This window comes from Tauraco erythrolophus, chromosome 1, assembly GCF_009769465.1.
Source record: "Tauraco erythrolophus isolate bTauEry1 chromosome 1, bTauEry1.pri, whole genome shotgun sequence".
Lineage (NCBI taxonomy): Eukaryota > Metazoa > Chordata > Aves > Musophagiformes > Musophagidae > Tauraco > Tauraco erythrolophus.
In genome coordinates this window covers 38,935,552-38,956,706 of record NC_141465.1, presented here as the reverse complement: position 1 = coordinate 38,956,706, position 21,155 = coordinate 38,935,552, and the positions used below count along the sequence as shown (strand labels likewise).

Here is a 21,155-nt window from a genome sequence, read left to right as displayed (position 1 = left end):
CTCTTTGCCCTCCCTTCCCCTAGTTTTGCTCAAAAGTAACCATGCTTGATAAGCTCTGTACTAAGTTCAAGATATACTAAAATGGCCAGACTTGACCAGAGCAAGCTTATGTTGAAACATTCCAGGGTTGAGGAGAAGTTTGGCACTGTTGCCTTCGCTGCTGTTACACAACAGAGCTCAAACTGATCCTAAGCAACTACCTCAGCAGATCAGATATGAGCATGAGTTTGTAGACCTTCCTGAAGCACAATGCTAATTTATTGCTCCAAAAACTAAGTATCGCTTATTCTCAACACCATGTGAAATCAAGGTACATATGAAGCTTTAAATAAATAAATAATAACAAAATAATAATAAGTGAATCACAGCCTACAACTGAGGCTCTGCTAGGCTTCTGAAAGTAGAATTTGGGCAAAATTCCACTAAATGTAGCCCTGAATTGATTCTACTTAACACACAGATGTAGGTTTTTCCTGGACAGTTCCATTCAAGCGTTGACTGAAACTGACCAATAATTTTAGAAAGTACACTATACAACTACAGTTAATTCCATGGGAAAAAAAAATTAAATGACACTTTAAAAGTATTAAACGGTGGGATTTTTTTTAATGTAGAACTTCATTCCTAGAAACTGCACATTTACTTGTCAGGACGAAATGCCCAATGATGAACTCAATGCCATTAACACAGATAATAATCCCTTTAGTTTGTCGTAATAAAAAAGCTCAAACTTTTAATTTGCTTTTATACTTTATAACCCGTAAGAGATGTGAATATGTTTCAAAAACACCTACACTGGAGATATTTGTAAACACAATTGCTTCATTCACCTTAAAGCAGCAATGGCAAAATATTAATTACGATAAAACTCAGCAGCTCAATCTGAGTGATAGGTACAAAAAAAGAAAAAAAAAATACATCTTTTGACTGGACAGAACAGCATGAAAGTATTTCAGACAAATCAGAGTGGGGGTAGGGGAAGTCCCAGAAATAAACTTAAAACAAATTCCCACAAAACTTATCATCCAGTTACATTTTGAATAAAAAAATGGTTTGCAGATACTACAGTAAGTGCATCTACCTGCCTCAAGTTTGGATGCAGACAAGGCTCAGTCTTGAACAATGAGTAACTGACAAAAGAGAACTGAAGCCTCCTGACTGGTGGTGAAAGTCATCTGTAGACATGGTAGCAGATGACAAATCTGACAAAGTCTTCTGCAGAGATGCAACTCCAGGGCAGCTACAACAAGTGGAAAAAGTTTCAAAGCTGTATTGCATGAACTTTCTGCGCTGGAGTAAGCTTGAACGCTGAAAGGAAGGTCTTACTGCCAAGCAGTTTGTACAAAACTCTTTTTTTTAACCCCCAATATATTAAAAATTATTTTTAAAGCATATGCATAGCATAAACAAATAAACAAACCCTTTTTTCCCCCCAGTTATCAGCTTACTATAAAACTCTCTTTGGTAAGCTTAGGCCATATTTCCTAAGTTAATGTACTACGTAAAATAAGGACTTGCAGCAGCTAACTAAAGTTTTCTTTAATCAGTTTGTCCAAGCATTCATTTCAGATCTATCCTACAAGAGCAAAAACCAAGTATCATTCACTTCTACGTGAAGACCCAGTGATTTGGGAGTGCTGGTGGATGAGAAGCTCAACATGAGCTGGCAATGTGCACTGGCAGCCCAGAAAGCCAACCGTATTCTGGGCTGCATCAAAAGGAGTGTGGCCAGCAGATCGAGGGAGGTGATTCTGCCCCTCTACTCTGCTCTTGTGAGACCCCACCTGGAATACTGCGTTCAGCTCTGGAGCCCCCAACACAAGAAGGACATGGAGCTACTGGAGCAGGTCCGGAGGAGGGCCATGAAGATGATCCAAGGGCTGGAACACCTCTCCTATGCAGACAGGCTGAGAGAGTTCAGGCTGTTCAGCCTGGAGAAGAGAAGGCTCCAGGGTGATTTTATCGCAGCCTTCCAGTACCTAAAGGCAGCCTACAGGAAAGCTGAAGAGGGACTTTTTACAAGGGCATGTAGTGACAGGACAAGGGGCAATGGATTTAAACTGAAAGAGGGCAGATTTAGATTAGATATAAGGAAGAAATTTTTCACTGTGAGGGTGGTGAGGCACTGGAACAGGTTGCCCAGAGAAGTTGTAGATGTCCCATCCCTGGAAGTGTTCAAGGCCAGGCTGGATGAGGCTTTGGGCAACCTGGTGTAGTGGAGGGTTTCCCTGCCCATGGCAGGGGGGTTGGAACTAGATGATCTTTGAGGTCCCTTCCAACCCTAACCATTCTATGATTCTATAATATGGCAGTAGGAACGAGGCAGAACAGTGGTCACTGCTATTACCTGCTCTTCCTCTCCACATTCAATTGAGAAGCAGCTGAACAGGTCTAGAACTTCGACCTTAACCGGCCCCTACTAATGGAGATCCCATTCCTGATTCTCAATGCAAACACATGCTACAAATTGAATCAAAGTCCCTTACTCATTTTTAGGTTCAAGTGCAACTGGAAGAACTAAAGTAACCCTCTGCACACCTCTTGAGATTCAAATCTTGCATCTTTTCTCCCTTTTGGGTGCAGACTCAAATGCAGAATAAACAACAGAATAGTCTCCCCTACACCTAGGGTATTTTCCCTCTGAATACAAAGAAGGTGATGCCCTCATTTGTTATGGAAATCTTATTCAACACCAAATGCTATGGCCAAAACCAGATTCTACTATGGCCAAAATCAGAATATATAACCCATGAAAAGAGTGCTCTAAAATAACTAGAAATCATTTTACATAGTACACAAGATGTCATAGTTCAACTGTGTGTCTTAGGTAGCAGCATTTTTTTTTAAATGGTTGAGGCACACTTTCAAAATTGGTTATGTATTTCCAATTAATTGCTCATTTCTTATCTTAAGGAGAAAGGACTCCCTTTATAAGGCTAGAAAACTCCATGTTTACAGTCTTATCCATTCTACAAGAATCTGCCTCGAACAAAGCTTTAAAACCATTGCTTTATCGAGTGTCTAGTCTGAATGTGGCTTCAAATACAAGACGGAGGAAGATTATACCAAACTAAAAGAAGTTTCTTAAAAATATGTATATTCAAAACTGCTAATGATCTGCTGGTTCTCCTCTTTCTGAGCTTTTTTTGAAAATTCAAGAAAGATGCTAGCCTGATTCTCAATCAAATAATTTCTACACATGGGATATTTGAGGGATAGATAAGTCTGTTCACTATATGACACTGCTCTGTGACAAACCAGGTTCCAAATATCACACATTCCATGTATCACTAAGGTAGCATCACCAAAAGGGAGTCAATACCAGAAGCCCCTTCCCTCACTAACGTTTTCCAGCATGTGACAACCACACATCATCAACTGAGAAGAGAAAATAATTGCCTGACACATAAAAATATTGGTATTATTCACGTTTTCCTTATAAAAACAAACATGGGTAATCTTCCTTCTGATAATCTGGTTTCCTGGCTTAACTGTTTTCACAAAGACACATGGCTGTTTACACAGCAATTTGCTTTCAAGTGCTCCCTGATTCCCATCGAGGTAAAGATCAAGGTTTTAAGAGTAATTGTTCTGTAACTGGAAAACTGGCCAAAATACCTTAAGAGAATGACTCAGTGGGAAACTTATGAGAGAGGTGGGGGGAGAGAGAGACAATCTTTTTAATCCTGATTTTTATTTCAGTCTAGTTCAGCCTCAAATAAGTAAGAATATGAACAAAAATTACATGGAGGGGAGGAACACACCTGAAGGAACACTGCTTGACAGATTTTTTTAGAACTTTATTACACACATCTTACTATGAAATGTAAAAAACTTTGAAAGTGAACATTTGCACAGAAACTCTTTCCTGGACAAGATAAAGATTAATTTGATCTGCAATATTAATATTGTGAACATTTTCTACTGTTTGCTTTCACACTTCCTCCCCATTTTACAGAATTACCTATGTAAATCTGTAAGATTTTCACTACAAACTGTTTATGTAGTCCAACATGGACTCTAATTTAAATAAACTGTTCTTATGACAACTGTCTGACTACAGTTAGAATCTTCTACTACTAGATAGATTTTCTCAAACACATAAATTGAAAAACCATTTTAACTGACAAAAGAGCATATGCTAATCAATTTTAATTAGCAAGTCACCTCCAAAATAATACTGAGAAGCTGAACATGATTTTTTCAGTCCACTCTGAATGGCACCAAACATTCATAAATCCACTGATAGTTTTGGATACTGGATTGTTCCGAACCATATCAGCATATTTACCTTGTTGATTACTAGCTTGCTTGCTAACACTAAGCAATAGTCCTTCCGAACCTACCTTTAGAAGAGAGGAGGTAACAGATTACACATGCTTTACTGAGAACCAGGACTAGAGAGGATATAGAAAACATCTGATGACTGAAAAAAAAAAAAAAAACAACAACAAACTCCAAAAAAACTACCAAAATATAAAGGATATTTTCACATTAGATCAATACTGTCCACTTTCTGATTCCTACCATATGCATTAAGTATGCCAGGATCAAAACTTTGCTTCTGAGCAAGATACTGATCTTAACTCAGCTCATATCCATTAAAGCAGACAAGAACACAGAGTTTTTGCATGTTTTGCAGGGTCTTAACTCCAAACACGAAAAACTCTTAATTAGCACTTGGTCAAATGTGAATTTAGACTTAGCACACCTCTGTGCATTTGAGCCACTCTGAAGAGTGCTGATAAAAAGATTTTTGCATGTCATTAAAGAACAACATACTTTCTGAAGGTTTATAAACAACAAATTTCCAAATAGCATTTAAGCTGATAGGATGGAAAATCATATTTATGTTTAGTAGAGAATTTTACCACCAGGCCATTTACATGTGGAAAAAGCTTTTTTTTTTAAAAAAAAAAAAAAGGTGCAGTGTTAATACCATCTCTCATTTATTTACTAACAGGGCAGGATCACACACCCTCAAACCAGCTTACTGGCGTAATGTTTTCCACAGAACACATTAATACACTCCTGCAGAAGTCATGTTACAGTTTCAGACTTGGGAGATATGACTTTCTCCTCTCCCTTGGAAGCTTATATTTCCGGAAGTAACAGAACCTTGAACATGGGCAGTAGGCATGCAAGTTTCCACTTCCTGAGATTTCAAGAGTTATCCTGTAAAACAGCAGCAGCTTAACAAAAGTAGTAGGGAGAAAAAAAAGCAGTACTTTTTTAATCATTCTTTGAGGACTACCTCCTGACTCCCCCAAAGCCACAGAGATTAGATAAAGTAGAAAAATGTGAAAAGTATAAAAAATATTTCCTGCTAGTTACAGCTTACAGGAAAGACTGGAGCTGGTTTGTAGGTATAAAACATGCTTGTGTGCTGAAAACCCCTGCTTTTTCTCCAAACTGATTGGGTAGGGAAGCATGGTTGCTCAAACAAGGTGGTCAAGATCTTATTCCCTCCTGGTGAGAAAAGACTCAGTAAATTTTCTTCTTCCACACATGCTCACAGGGATACAATTAAGAGTGCAGCGAACTACCTCTCTTCCTCGAATTCTAAGCAGAAGCAGTGAAGCCACAAAACTTTACGGTTTCCATGCTGCAGAGGCAAAGTTAACCTGCTAAAAGAAAAGCTCAGGACCCCTACAGCTTTCACAAATATTATGGAAAAGAAAAGAAAAAACAAAACAAAACAAAAACCATCACATATTGAATACTTGAACTGTTATCAAGACTTTCAGTAGACAGTAACAGAACAGGTTACTGTGTACTACTTCTTATAAAGAAAATAATCCAGGTCAGAACACTATGGTCTGCAGTTGGCTGCAGATTCAAAGATAAAACTATATAATAACACTATTTCAAAGGTTCTGGTTCTTGTAACTATGAGAACTAGAGAAACTCTTTGTTAGTTTTAATTTCAGAAATTGAAATTGTAGTTCAATTCCGCAGCAAGCCAGTTTCCATGGGAGCAAAATTCTGATTGACAGACATCCTACAGTCTGCTAGGAAGCCAGTGAGTCTGAACAAAATTAAACGAGATCTCAGGGTAGGCCAGCACATACAGTGTGAAACAACATATAAAAGTATTGATACAAAAAAGAAATGGAAGGCAAACTGGGGAAAAAAAGCCAGAGAGAAGGTTTGGCAGAGCTACCGAGGAGCTTTACATTATAAAAGAAATGCAAAAAAAATGAAAACTGACAAAGAAACCCTTAAAAAACATTAAGGTATATTGACATTCAAATTGAAAGTAAAATATTGCTACCGAAGATACTAGCAAAAAATAAAACTGTTCTATATTCATTAACCAACCAACAGAGAAGGCAGAGTCAGATCCAGTATAATCTTCTCTTCAAGATTTTCTGAAAGCACTCAAAGGTGTAATAAGGAGGAAGATGAACAAGACTACTTTTTACAAAAGATAGAAATATGCATTAAAGTGGTATAAAAACATATATTTATTTCTAAAACCAAACTATAATCTTTCTGAAACATCTCTTAATATTACAGAAAACAAAATAAGATTAAAAACTTAAGGTGTCGTATCAGAGTTAAGAACAGAAACGGGAGTGTGACTTGCAAACTTTTAACTGCCAAAATGAGAGCAAAAAGTGGTCCAAGTCTGCTTATTAACTACAGCTGTATCTGAAGATGAGTCAAGGAAGAATATAAGATATTTCTCTTTAGAGAATTTCTCTAACGTTTTCTAAAGGAAATAAACACAAACACAGCTATCTTCTTCACTGATACAGGTTTTATAAAACAAAGGCTTCTAACAGCAGTCATGAAATCCAGCCAAAATTTGTCTTTTTTTTAAGAGTACAGGTGAAAATATAGGACCAAATAGCAGCTCAGAATAAATTTCATCAAGAAACTAGAGATGGCAGCAAAGTCTCAAGCTATCAATGGAGAGTAAGAAAAAAAGTTAAATGAAAAGGAAAGTTCTGAATAAGTCTTACAGCTTTGTTCAAACACTAAATATTTCAAGCAGTTTTTTTCTTTTTCCTTTTTTAAACAGTGACCAAATAAATGGAAACCCATTAGAAAGAACAGGTATATAGCACAGCAAGGCTTGATTTTTAAATGCAATGACTTCACAGATCAATTTTTGAGAACATATCTGAAAAAAGCATTTTAAAACAGCTTTCAACAAAATATGCATGTTTAAATCTGACATGTATCAATATTCTCAGAAGTCACCACTGACTTCTGAATGTTCCAGCCATGCATCTGAAGCTATATTTCAGGAAGGTATTATTCTCATGCTTTTCCTCAGCTTTGCAACTGTAACAAATACCAAAAAGTTAGGTATAGGCTCAGTTTCAGGAAGATAATTTTCAGCTCTTAGTTTTCTACAACATTTTTTTTTTAAATTATATTTGAAACATAGGAAACAGCCCTATTCTGAAAAGCAACAAATATTCAGGGAAAGAATCACAAAAGTTTCACAAAGCGATCTCAACTTTCTACTAAACTGCATCCCTGAGAATAGTCTATAATTCTGTGCTTCCGAGTTGGCTGTTTAATTCTGAAACAAAAGGATCCCAGCATATTGAAAAGCACGTCTCAACAGCAACAAATGGCTCAGTATCTCACAACTAAGGAGAATACTCAAATCAACAGTTCTGCTACGTATTGTGCCTAGCTACTAACTGAGACAGTTCTCAGATCCAACCTGCCGGTCCATGCCCAGTGCAGCAGCAGCTGCTACTCACTCATCTGTGCTTGGAATATTCAATCCAAAATTGTGAGGCACATATTCAAGCCCTTCCCTAACACATAGTGCCTGAAAAAGCACTGACCAGGCTAGTAGATATGGGAAACAAAGGTATTCTCAACACTCCCAGATGATGTTTTATGGAATCATTTAATATTCACCAGATCACTAAGAAGGGAAAAGAAGCATCCACAATGATCATACTGATTAAGCAAAAAGAAGAAATTCCATTCCCAGACCCTCTTCTGAGAAAATTCTAACTATTTCATAAACACAACAAAAGGAAACCAACTCTACAGTCAGCAATCTATTTGAAAACATCTCTAACCAGAGTAAACAGACAATTCAGACTTTTGAAAACTTCAAACTAAGAATCCAAGAAAGGAGATACATTTGCAAGAGTTGACAATACTGTGTCTTAATGGCAGCTATGAAGTATCGAATACTTTCCAACTGGGAAGTGCCTGTAGCTGATAAAAAAAATTGACACACTTGAGATCTAAGATTCGAGAAAGAGCTCCTGATATTTTAAGCACCCTGTTTACTTTATGCTTTTAAAGATAATTGAACCTTAAGGTCTGAACATCCAAGAAATCCAGCCAACAGGTAACCATTTTTTCCACAGAAGAAAAAGTGGAAAAAAAAATAAATCTTAATCTAGTAACTGTAACTGAGCAAAACAGTTCTGTCTGACCTTCAGTTTTGAAAGTCCCTTGTGCTGCTTTCATCTCTGTAGTGCTGAAGCTCTGGAATTAAGACGCTTGCAGGCACACTCTAAGGAAGAGGTTACTCCTAGTTTAGGGGCTGTAGAAAGGCAAACTGTTTTCTGTTAGCAGAACTTGGTACTTTTCAATCTAAACTTGATCTAGACATACTAACACAGAAATTTCCTTAAAAAAAGAAGCTGCAAATATTTTAATTGAAACAAGTTCTTGATTAATGCAACACATTTTATATTTAAGTTTAGAGAAAATCTGAAAAAAAGACAGCTCAGAAAAATTTTGGTTTTGAATTTCTTGAATTTTCCTAAATAGGCTATCAGTACTTTTGCACACAGTCATATCAGAACTAGAAAAAACAGACTTAGATTCAGTTTCTATAAAAATTAAAGGCACTCACAAACATTAAGCATGCCTGCAGTTCAGAGTACATCCAACTGCTAATATTTAAGTCCTGAAAGACCCAACAAAATACATGCACACTCGAAAGAATATATACAGAAAGAAGGAAGAAGCAAATTAAAAACATAAAAGCAACTAAGTGTGATTTTTTTTGTGTGTGTGTTAGTAATTGTTAATTTGCAACTTAAAAAAAATAATCTCTTTCCCGTTTTTCTCCCCTTTCCTTACCACTTTCTGGATTATCACAGAAAAGAGTCTGGGGGCTATCTTCCTGCTTATTATGCAAGAGCCAAACATGCTTTAAAAAACAACAAAAAAGCATTTAACATAAGGCCTTAGTAGCTCATTACTGTTATAGGTGAGGAGAGAGGAGGGCTCCTGCACATCCTGTCTCTCCATCCCTAAGTCTTCTACCTTGAGGTAGCGCTGACTGCATTGTAGGTCTAGTCAAGCCAGTGAAAATAGCAGAATAACCCATCCAACCAGTGTATGTTTTTGTAGTGTACCTGGCTTATATAGATCAGATGAATGCTAAAGCTGGCACAAAGGAAGGGTGGATCACGCAGGGCACGGAAGCCCATAAAGAGAGCAAGACCTTCCTCTTCCAGCAGCAGCAAACTTAGTTCAGCTCACATCCCAAAATTGCACTCACATACTTCCACAGTGCCTCACACAGGGGCAAAAAGAGGAGAAAGGCTACTACTACTATGTTTACAGAATCTACAGACCAGCTACAAGTTTATACAGTTGTCCTTCAGGAATCATGATATACTTACAGAGGCTGCAGGATTACGGGGATGCAGGATTTCATCTCAATTCTCAACGTGGTTAGCTGCTCTGCAGCTAGACCAGCACTGACCAGACAGATATTTTCTCTAAATCTGTCTGAACTCATGCTATCTGGTCCTGCTGGATTCAAGTTCAACCCTGGCAAATCTAAAAAGCTCCACAAAGATGTGCTCTGTTCCAGGAAAAGTTACTAGGTCAGATCAGTATTGATGCAGGAAAGATCCTGTCACTGAAGTATATCACTCCCAAAACGTTTTTGTAATCTTCCCAGGCTACCCACCTTCTGTATAATCTTCTCCTAACCAGTAAGAGGAGGGTGGAGGACTGGTTGGGAGAAGAGAGATAAGATTAACCCACATGCTTCTTCACAGTTCCTTCTATTTACAGGTGTACAGATCCCTCTAATTGAGTGCAAATTAGTGCTTTCCCACTGTTCAGTACCAGGAAAAACATCTGGAGCCAAAAAAACAGAAGAATAGAGGGCAGCTGACAACTCCATTTGCAGCAACAGCTGCAAGACTTCCCTAGAGCAGGGTGGAAGTAAAGTTAACAGGAGACCCTTTTGGCTGGCTTCTCTACGCTAGAACATCAAGAACACAGTCAAAGATTTTACTCCTAGACTCTCTTGGTTTGTGGAGAGGTTTGGTTTGTTGTTGTTTTTATTTTTTTCCTCTGGAAAGAGCAATACAGTATAGCAAGAGGCAGAAGAGTTCAGGCAAAGTTTCAGGGTGACAAAAAGAGATGAACCAGGGACCACCTTTGTAAAGCCTTTTTTTTTTTTTTTTAAGACAACAGCTCTAATACTGAAAAAGTCCATACTGAATCCCGAAGGTACAAAAGAAAAATTAATACTTTACATAGCCACGTAAGAAGACATCTATAGGCAGACTTCACAAAGTTCTGAATATCTTAAAGGCCACTGTACCTGAGAAGCCTCAGCCTCACTACAGCTAAGACTTTTTCCCCTGTCGTGGGTTAAGCCGCTCCAGCAACCAAACCCTACACAGTCGCTCACTCCCCCACCCCAGGGATGAGGGAGAGAATCAAAGAAGAAAAGAAAAGAGACCCATGGGTTGAGATAAGAACAATTTACTACTACCGCTACCAATATATATATGTACAGATATGTACAAGGATAAATATACACAAACGAGTGATGTACAGTGTAATTGCTCACCACCCCTTGACCGAGGCCTGTCTCTTCCCAAAGCTGCAATCCCAAAACAGATAAATCCAATGCCGCAATCCCAGATGAACGGGAGGCCCGAAATAGAGAGCAAGAGAGAGAGAAAGCACTATGAGAGTCCGAAAGTGAGTCCCAGAAGGGCAAAAGGCCCTTCTTTCTGGCTGACCCTCACTTTTATACTGGGCATGACATGGAATACTAATTGGCCAGTCTGGTCTCAATCCTAAATCCAAGTACAAATCATAAGGACAGTCGTGGACTCCCCATCCTGGCCATGCTACCCCCTATCCTGTTGTGCTCCTGCACACTGGCAAGAACCCGGCAAGCTGAAAAGGCCTTGAGACCTCAGTGCCAACTACAAACATCAGCTTGCTATCAGCATTCTTCTCAGAGCGAGCCTCTGAGTAAAACCAAAACACGGAGCTCTTCTCACTGGTAACAAGAAGAGCTAACTCTGTCCCAGCTAAAACCAGGACATTCCCTTACCTCTAGAGCTCTTCGGATCAAAAATTTCCAAATATGAACTACCTTCCAAACCTTGGTAACAGTGAGTTTAAAGTCATGAGTTGCCTAAAAGACATGTTCCCGAGAAAAGGCACACTTAAAAATTGTAAGGGTTTCTCAATCTCAACTACAAGAGAACTGACACTTTGATGAGATAAAAGTAGTTCCTCAACTTAGCTGAAAGTGCTTCCTAAACAGCTGAACTGAAACAGAACACATTTTATACCAGTTTAAATGACTGTATAGGACTCATATCCCAGCCTTCACTTCTAAAAATTTTGTTCAGAGACAAGTTCTTTATAGCTTTCTTAATTCACATATCCTAGGAAATTTACTCAATATTAAGTGCTAGGAGTAACTGCTTATGTCCACACTCTTCAGAAAAGAAAATGGGGATGTCAGTCAAAAATTAAATCGGAGTACCTGCAAGCAGTTACACATGCCATTGGGTAGTCAAAGAAACAGGTGAAGGAGCCTAGCGAAAATCTATTTAATCAAATGCTATTTAGAAACCTCTGGTGGAAGGAAAACACACAGAACTTAAGGGGCACACAATGAATTTCTTTGTAAGTGTGTAAGAATATGCATCAACCATGAATGTCTTCTCATGGTGAAGACATGTTTTAACTATCAGTTTCTGAAAAAGCTAAGTCAATACAGAAATTGACAAAATATTGATAATACAAGAATTCTGACAAATCCTAAGCCTGGAAGGAAAGTACAGCCCCACTGTACCTTGAATACTGCAAAAAAAAAAGACAGAAGGTATGTAGTAACTTTCTGGCTACCCTTTCTTACCCTATTCTAGCAAGAAGGTATGAAAGTACAAGAGCAAGGCACTTGTTAACCAAGGGAGGGTCACTTCTGTCATTTGAGAATATGTTAGGAAATAGCCCTCGGTCCTTTTAGTCATAAATTTATCCTGTGACAGTTTTTTAGTTGTTTCTCTGAAAAGACGTCTTTGCTTCTCACACAAACTGAAGTGAAAAATTAAATCCTTCTTATAATGCAAAGGTCTTTTGTAGTCAAGCTCCAAAAATTATTCCAAAACTTACTGAGCTGTTTTCATTTCAGAAAAAGACATTGGTAAGAATGGGGCTTAAACACTATTAACGCTATTGTAACTGAAACGCCAAAGCTTGCTGTGCGCTTCTGTTTCCCACAACGGAGGCATTGCTTTTGCCAACAGGCATGTCCCAAGAAACATTGTAACTCACTCTGGATACAGCACAAGTTTATTAAAAGACATTACTAACCCGACACTCTAAAACACAGCACAGTTTACAGCTGCGTTGAAGTGAAGGCTCTCTCTTCCCATGCGTTTGATGCCTTACCTAGGTGTCCTCTTACATGCTTATCTGATATAAGCAAAGAAAAAGAAGAGTTTCTTGGGGTTCTTTTGGAGGGCGTATTAGCTGATTAGTACACTATCTTAAGAGATCAGCCTAACTTTTTAAACAACTAGGGATAACAATTCTGGCCACGCGCGTAATATATCCTGTATACACATTTTCACACTGTGTATTAAAAAAAAACAAACGTACTTACTCCTGGAGAAGAGGATAATTCATAAGAGTTATTTTTATTAACTCCACAATTTGGCGTAAAATACCTACTTTTAGCAACAACCACTTCCAATTCTGAAGTCACCATTCTGTGGATGGCACATTTAATATTACTACAGGTTTCTGAAAAGTTGTCTTTGGAAACATGATGTTAGGGTTAATACTGCTCGATTACTTTTCATCATCATGACCTCCGTATAAGAGATTATAAAAAGGCCAGTGTATCAGACAGAGGGCTAAGTAAGTGAGTGTCGATATAAAATATGAGTCTTTTCTTTCCCTAATATTTCTTCATCCAAAAGCATTTTATCTCAAGCATTGTGTTTGAAATGAAATGATTATCAGGGATCACTTGGGTCCTAAAGCCTAGTGCCCATTCTTGAGGGCAACAAAGTTTCATACTATTTTAATTAAAAGATCAAACTCTTAACTTAGGAAATCTTCAAGAAAAGGTAGCTTTTTTCATCCCACAACTTCTCACAGACAGCTGCTCCAGAATCTTAATTGTAAAGTGGTCTACAGTCTTCTAAATTTTTAGCCTCAAATTACTCGGGTCTAGTGTGCACGCATTTGCTCATCTGCTCTTACCTTCAAGTGCTTCCTTCTCTTTGGTGTTTAAGCACAAAAATATATTTGCAAAGCCCTTGCACAATCTTTCTCAGCTTGCATTTTCCTATATCAAGTTCCTTCAAACTCCCCTTTTTAAGCAAGCCTCCACTTCCCAATCATTACAGTCTTGTTCACATCATAAGGATGTATACAAGAATGGAGCTGCTTATCAAAACAACACTAGAAAAAGCCACACAAATTGAGAGTACTGATTAAAATGTTGTACTCTGCAACCAGGTATATTAATTCTACTTTGTGTTCAGCTACAGTTGAACTTCTTTAGTAGACAGAACCTCATAAGTAGAAACAGGTCACTATTACAGTTAAAATCCATAACAGAATAAATTAGCTAAGGAGATGTTCTAGCAACTATACATTTCAAACAATCTACTGTTTCCTGAAGCAATGCATATTAAGACCTCACGCTTAAATCAAATATTCATTATGATCTGTTCATCCTAAACACTGTAAAACAGAAAACAGCTGAGAATGAAATACTAGTGTACTAATAAAACAAACAGTATTAAGAAACTCAAAAGCTAAACTAGACGAATCACTTTCCATATCCTAGAAAAGTTCCCTTCCCTCTTCCCAAGCAGCAAGTACATGATACAGTTGTTTCACATTTTCATTTGGTTTGTCAGAATTATACCCATCAGCTATTTGCATTGGTTTTACAGGAGATAGAAAATTTCAACGGTGTACTAGAGAAAAAGTACATTTGAGAGTAAACAGTATTCTCACTCCTGCGCAGAGAAAATGGCGGCAATGATGAAAAACAATACCACTGAAACCATCAAAATATTTCTAGATAGTTTTGTTATCACAATACTTAAAATTATTAAAATAGTTCTTGGACAAGGAATCCATAAGCTCTCTCCTCCCTTTCCTAAAAACCCCCAGGCTGGGGCATAAACCCAAAGCATTTCCATCTCAAAGCAACAGCTGAGGATGGAACTGCAGCCACTGCCCTCTTGTCTGACTTTGATGGGATACAAGCCTTCACACTTTAATGCAAAAAAAAAACCCTGCCCCACTTCCCACTCCAAGACCTTGCATCCTTCCCTCACATCTCCTGCAGTGTTCCAGTGGTGCTGGTAAGATGCAGAAGAGATTAATACCAACAGGCTCTAGGCACTTTAACTCCTCTTTACTAGATGGAAGAGCCCAGCAGAGAGAATCATCCCATTACAGGGGAACGAGGAATGAAACCAAACTAAAATCCTCAGTGTGCAGTGCAGAAAAAGACTAGGCTGAACCCAATCATATTGCAGAGAACATCCTGAAAGCTACGATAGTTTTAGCACCAATCATCACATCATACTTTGGCACTAAAAATACCAACGACTGCACCACTACTATGCACAACAACCGTACGTATATATGGTCCACAAGTGGAAGACAAAATTACAATCATGTACGGTTTAAATAACTATTAATATGAAGACCAGTGATTTCAATTGTGACCAATGCCTTTTTTAGCACAAAGAAACTTTTATCAACTTTATCATGTAGTATTTACAACTTAAAAATCTGGAGAAGTCTTTAAGCAACCTGCAATCCTATTGTTAGAAAGATCAGACAATCTTTATGGTATTCCTCTAATGCTAACATAAACCTACATGAATCTTAAGAGGTACAGAAACTCAAACCCAGATAAAGTAAATTAAAGTCCTTGTAGAACAAGGACTCCATCTATCATAAAAGCCATGCTTCGGTCTTATAGATTCTACACCAAATTTGTCTACTCTCACTTAAAGACAGGCATTCTCTCTTTGGCACAAAGAAAACTACTGCTATGTGTACATGGAGCTCCTCTGATAGAACAGTTTTCACCTCAGATGAATATCCAAAACGTTTCAACTCTACACCTACTACATTTTATAAACTACTCAATGCATTCCGAATGAAAATTTTAATACAAAATGAAGAAATACACTTAGCACTATTATCTGTGAACTGTCAGTCAAACGCATGGTCTGATCAACATAACAAAAGGCTTAAGTATTTTAGCTTGTGTACTTCTCAACCAATATACAGAGAGAATCTCTTCAAAATTACCTGGAAGCAAGTTTGAAAGCAGGAAAAAAAAAAAAAAAGAGGCAGACCTGTGTTTTTCATCACTGCCAGTTATCCCAAGATACATTAACACATTTCTGAAGGATAATACAGAAACCCCTAATTTACTTCTTGCTTGAAGTGTGTTTGTGCCAGCCAAGTCTGAAGACAAGACAGTAACCTAGAACATAACACATCTGGTAATGTAAAACAACACGACTAATGTTAGTGTCATAAATGCCATTTCAAAGTTTAACAAGAAATTTGAATTGTTATCCCTATTTTTATCTCAATATAGCTTTCAGCAATGGAAACTATACTGGAAATATATGCAAATGAAGATTTCACTTAATACTTTTCTAAGGAAAACATGAAGTAGAATTTCTCTCTATGCCTCCTGGCCTTTCTTTTCTCCCGCACCCATTGAAAATGAAAAATGCATGCTTGCAGAACTTAGATGCATTAAATGCCACATAATAAACAGTTTATCACGGTCATTCCAATCAATTCGTTCATATAATATTGCACTGTAATTGTTCCACACTCCAGCACACCAAAAGCTATTATCACTGTGCGTACACAAAGTAAGTATTATCAGTTTATCATATTTAAAAGTGTTTAAAGTTTATCCTAAAGATCAGAATACGCCTCAACAAATTGGACCACATACTGTCAGCTAAGAAACAATCTCCTTATTTCTCTAATAAATGGTATGGGAAATTTGAGACATTTCTTAGACTAAATATTCAGACATTTTACAGGCCAAGATCTCTTTCCCACACTCTTTGTGAAAATACCTTTTACTACCTTAAATGACAGTGGTAACTACCTATTTAGGAAAGATAAATTACACATTTTAATATTTCATGTGCCTGAAACGCAAATCAGGGCCAGATGTGCTATTTGCAAGAACTAAATTACTGTATCAATCAATAATAAATCACAGGAACATGCAGACATTTAGTGGATGTTTCACTGAAAGATGTTTAGCAAGATGCATATGTAGCAATTCAGCGCAGATTTACAGCAGCTTTCCTCGAGTTGCTTAAAGATGGGCAATGTGGTACCCAAAATCTGTAAGCTAAATAAAGATGCCACATACCTGGTTCCCTGGAAGTCACCTGCGTAGGTATTGCAAAGAAACAGGAATACTACTTATACAACTGTGCATGAAATTGTGTATTTATTTTAAAAATGTTTTTTAGAGGACTGACATGACATCTGTGCGGAAAAGCCTGAGCAATCACAATGAGCTATCAACCCTTCACACCATCACTGCTGCTATTTTCAGTGATCCACCCTGTTTTTGCTACAGTGCTCTTGGCATGATTAAGCTACTGTGATTCAATATTTATCTGTTAGATCCAGTTACATCACAACACTATCTATACTACCTAAATCTGTGGAACTTCTGTAGCTAATACCTAATCCACAGTTTTTGAGCTCTCTCTTCAAAATTCCACGATCACAAAACAAAAAGTCACTTGAGATGTGCAAACATCTGGTCCCCTGTGAATCATCTGTTCTCTAAAAGGGTGTGCGGTCATGCATAATCGCTGCCCCTTCTTTCTAACGGTAATGAGGTATGAATAAAATAGTATCTGAACTGCAGTAGTTAGCATAAAACCACTTGCAAAATGAGCGTGACAAAAACTGTCTTGAGAACATGTTTAATAACAGAGTTTTGTTTCTCAGCTACAGAAGCTCCTCACCAACAACCAGCACTAAGCTAAAGCAATCACTTACTGCTTATGACAGCAAACAAGGCCCTTTAAGCTTAATATTTTTAAAAGTTGTTTGTGTTAAAGATAGTAATACCTCGTGAAATGACATAACTGAGCGCTGAAACTTATGCTGACAACAAAGTCACCTGCTAAGCCCAAGACTAGCATTTTAGTATAATCCTGAGGAAAGATTAATTCTAGAATATTTTTAGCCCTAGCTTTGAAAGTAGACAGCACTTGATACAAACTGAAAAGCATACTGGTGGAGGGCAGGCAAGAGAACACATGCAGAAAAAATTATTTGTTTATAATCAAAACGTGGTGAACAATTATTCCTATAAAATTAATTCTCAGAAGGCAAAAACTGCAAACACACTGAACGGTGTCACTACTAAGGCTTCCACAGCAATCTCAGCTTTGGAATCAGAAACATACAGAAAATTTAGGAAATCGCAACATTGCTACATCTTTCATGTCCATTCTGCAACACAGGCATAACTACAGAAAATACATTAAAGACGACAAATAAATAAAAAATGGATTTCGAAACCAGGCAGTCACAAAAACGGGGAAGGGGGGAACGGAGTTCAGCTTTAATTCTTTATCACCATCTGATTTGGGGGATTCTATGCATTTTCTTGGTGCGATTACACAGACTGAGACTTGAACTGTCATTTTCATCCACCCTGTAACAGCGGTTACCCGAAAGAGGCAGCTGGGGAACGCTAGCAACTACCTCAACTCCTAGGTTTGATACGAGCCTCCAACATGGGTTTAATAGCAGTTGCATAATAAGATTCGAAAGGCCAAGCACTCCTATTGCCTTCTACATCTCTATTTCCACACAAATGAGAGCAGAGGGAAAGATCTGGACGAAAACCGAGCACTACCCGAGCGTCACTCGTACTGCCACCACCGAGCCCGTTATTATGCAGCAAAGAAGAGGAAAAACCAACACCTGGCGCACAAATATGCAGACACCCAGTGAATAGGTGGATCTAGAGGGAGATATCTTCCCTTTCCCTTCCCCAATAGGCAATCCTTGATGGGTGTGCCAGGAATGGGATATAGGGGGGAGGAGAAGAAAAGGGGTGGGAAGCGGTTGCCGCTTGCTGCAGCCAGCCTGAGTGATGGTTAGGTGGTTAATCATGGTGGCTGAGGAAACATCGGGTCACTTCTCCCCCTTCCGCCACCCGTGTAATCACGAAGGTGGGCAGCGCGGCGGAGGCACCCGCCAAAGGGGGGACCCGGATCCCGCACCGCCCGCACGGACCCGCCGGCGGCGGCGACTCAGGTGGGTGCCGAGCAGAGCATCCCTCTCCCCCCGGCGCCCGCCGGGAGGGGCCGAGCACGGGGGCACCGCCGCCCCCTCCCCCGCTCTGCCCGGTGGCGCACACGCCCGCCCTGCCCTGCCCTGCCCGCCTCCCGCTCCCCGCGGGACTCACTTGCCGATCACCTCGCAGAGCTCGTACACGTCCTCGAACAGCACGTCGTCGTCGGCCATGGTCCGGGCGGGGGGGATCAGCCCGAGAGGCGGCGGCCCCGGGGAGGGGGGGCGGGAGGGAGGGAGGAAGGGGGGGCGAGGGAGGGGGGAGGGGGGGCCGCGGGCACGGTCCCCGCCGCGCGGCGCGCTCCCCTGCCGGTCAGCGCCAACCGCCACCACGACGGTAAATCCCAACCGCTACGGCAGCTCTCGCCGCCGCCGCCACCTTCCGGGGGCGCCGCCGCCACCCGCCCGGGGGCTCCCGCGGCCGCGCCGGGACTCCCCGCTCCTCCTCCCTCCCGCGGGCCGCAGCCGCCGCTCCCCGCGCGTGTCACACACTCCGCGACCCCACCTTCCTCCGCCCCCCACCCCCCCTCCCGCCCCCTCTCAGCCGGCTACTCCCCAGCGGCAGCGGGCGGGCGGGCAGCTCCAGCTAGCGGGGCGGCGCGGGGTCCATGGAAGGGATCGGCGCGGCGCGGCGGGGAGAGGGGCCGGCGGCAGGCGGCAGCGCCGTCTCGCTCCCTCGCCGAGCGGGCGGGCGGCCGCGCGCTCCCGGCGGGGGGAGGGGGAGGCGGGGGGCGCGCGCCGGGAGGGAGGATAATAGTGGGAGGGGGAGGGGGAGGGGCGGGGAGTTGCCGGCGCGGCCGTTGATTACGCTCCCAGGCGCGAGGAGGAGGAGGAGAAGCAGCGGCGGCGGCGGCAGCGGCCGCGATAGGCGCTCGCTTTACTGGAGGGCGGGCGGGCGCGCGCTCCCAGCCGCCGTCACGCACCGCCGTCACGGCGCGCGCGCGCGCGGAGGCGGGAGCCGGGGCGCGCGCGCCGGTAGGCCGGGCAGGCGCGGCACGCACGCACGCACGCGGGGGGCTGCGTTCGCTTCCGCTCCCTTTCTCCCCGCTCCCCCGCCCCACCAGGGCTGCGCGCGGGGCCACGCCCACCGCCCGTTGCGGGGGGGGGTCGGTCGGGACGGTGTGCGCAGACGCGGGCCGCGATGACGTCATGGCGCGGGGATGGGGTTCGGCGGGGTGGCTTGGTCGGGGCCGGCGGCTGTGGTGCGTGAGGGCGCGGCCGGGCCGGGGCGAAGGGGCGGCGGCGAGCAGGGCCCGGCGGGGCTCGGTTACCGACCGTCGTTATCTCCGCGGCCGGCCGCTCCCCGCCGCCAGCCCGCTGAGCGCCGGCGGCTCGCGCGAGGCGGGCGGCAGAGGGGCCGGCGCCCCCGCCGCGCGGCGGGCGCGGGTGAGCGCGGCCGAGCGCGGCCCCGGAGCTGAGGGTGCGGGACGGGGAGAGGGGAGACTGGCCGCGCTCGGCGGGGCGCGGAGGCCGCTGCTGAGGTGGTGGGTGCGGCGGTTCAGCTGCAGACACGCGTGGTCTGCAGTGACGGGTGTCCCTTCTCCTTCTCACGAACTCGACCCTAGTAATAAAGAACCTCTGTGCAAAACTGGGCTTGTAGAGCTTTGTCCAGGGGCGGTTAAAGTGCTCGTTCTTTCCAAGAGGATGTAAGTATTTCCTGGAGCACAATTTGAATCCTCTTTGTTATTAGGGAGAACAGAATCTTCTTACTAGCTCTGAGAGCAGGGAATTAAAAGAACCTTTTAGGACTGTGCTTAGATACGCTCTTCCAGTTGGGCAAGTAACTGGTGGCTGTCGTTTTTCTTAGTAGCTACTTAAAAACAACCAGACATCCGGTGAATTTTAAAATACCAAGTGCTTACCTGGTAAATTGTGATCTGTGATTTTTAACGTGCCACACGGAAAACTCTGTACAAAAAGACAGATGTAAGTTGCACATGCGTGCTTTTCCAAGTTTTGAGTTAGATGATTTGTAGGAGAAAGCGAAGCTCTTTTGAAGGAATTAGTCAGGAACCATTGCAGTTTACAAAGTATTTATTTTTACCCAAGTACTTTAGCAGACATGCAACTTCTTAAAACTCATTAACAAAGGTAAATTATACAGCTGTTAACACAGAGAAAAAATCCTGTCAAAGAATTATCTGATGAAATGGTTTAAAGGTTAGCTTTAAAATGCAGAGCTGATAACACTTCACCAAGAACACCTTGTTCCTGTCTCCAGATGAATTCAAAAGAGAAAAATAAATCAAGAAAAGCCATGAAAATAATTACGCTTATCTCCTGCACAAGGGTAGCGTATAAGGTGAGAAATGCTCCCGTGAGACCGTGCTCTGTGCCATACAAACCTTTAAAAAATATTTGAACTCCATCTGCTATTTGAAATGCAAACAAAAAGATTGTTCCATAAATTCCACACAGCTAAACCTGTGGGCAACCATTTTTTTTCCTTTTCCGAGGCCATCAGGAGAAGGAAAACACATGGGCCTGGTGGTAGTAAGTTTTAGAATATGGGTGAGTGTCCACTTATATTTTGAGCAGAAATT

General features: G+C 41.4%; 1 protein-coding gene across 1 annotated transcript in view; it reads right to left on the bottom strand.

The window, feature by feature from the left end:
- CASK (calcium/calmodulin dependent serine protein kinase) overlaps window positions 1–18,788 on the bottom strand; it is a 239,321-nt gene extending 220,533 nt beyond the window's left edge. The window contains 1 exon segment of the mRNA XM_086608529.1: window positions 18,728–18,788. Within this exon segment, the coding sequence (XP_086464655.1) occupies window positions 18,728–18,786 (59 nt within the window). The 5' untranslated portion in view covers window positions 18,787–18,788.
- Window positions 18,789–21,155: the final 2,367 nt, after the last annotated feature.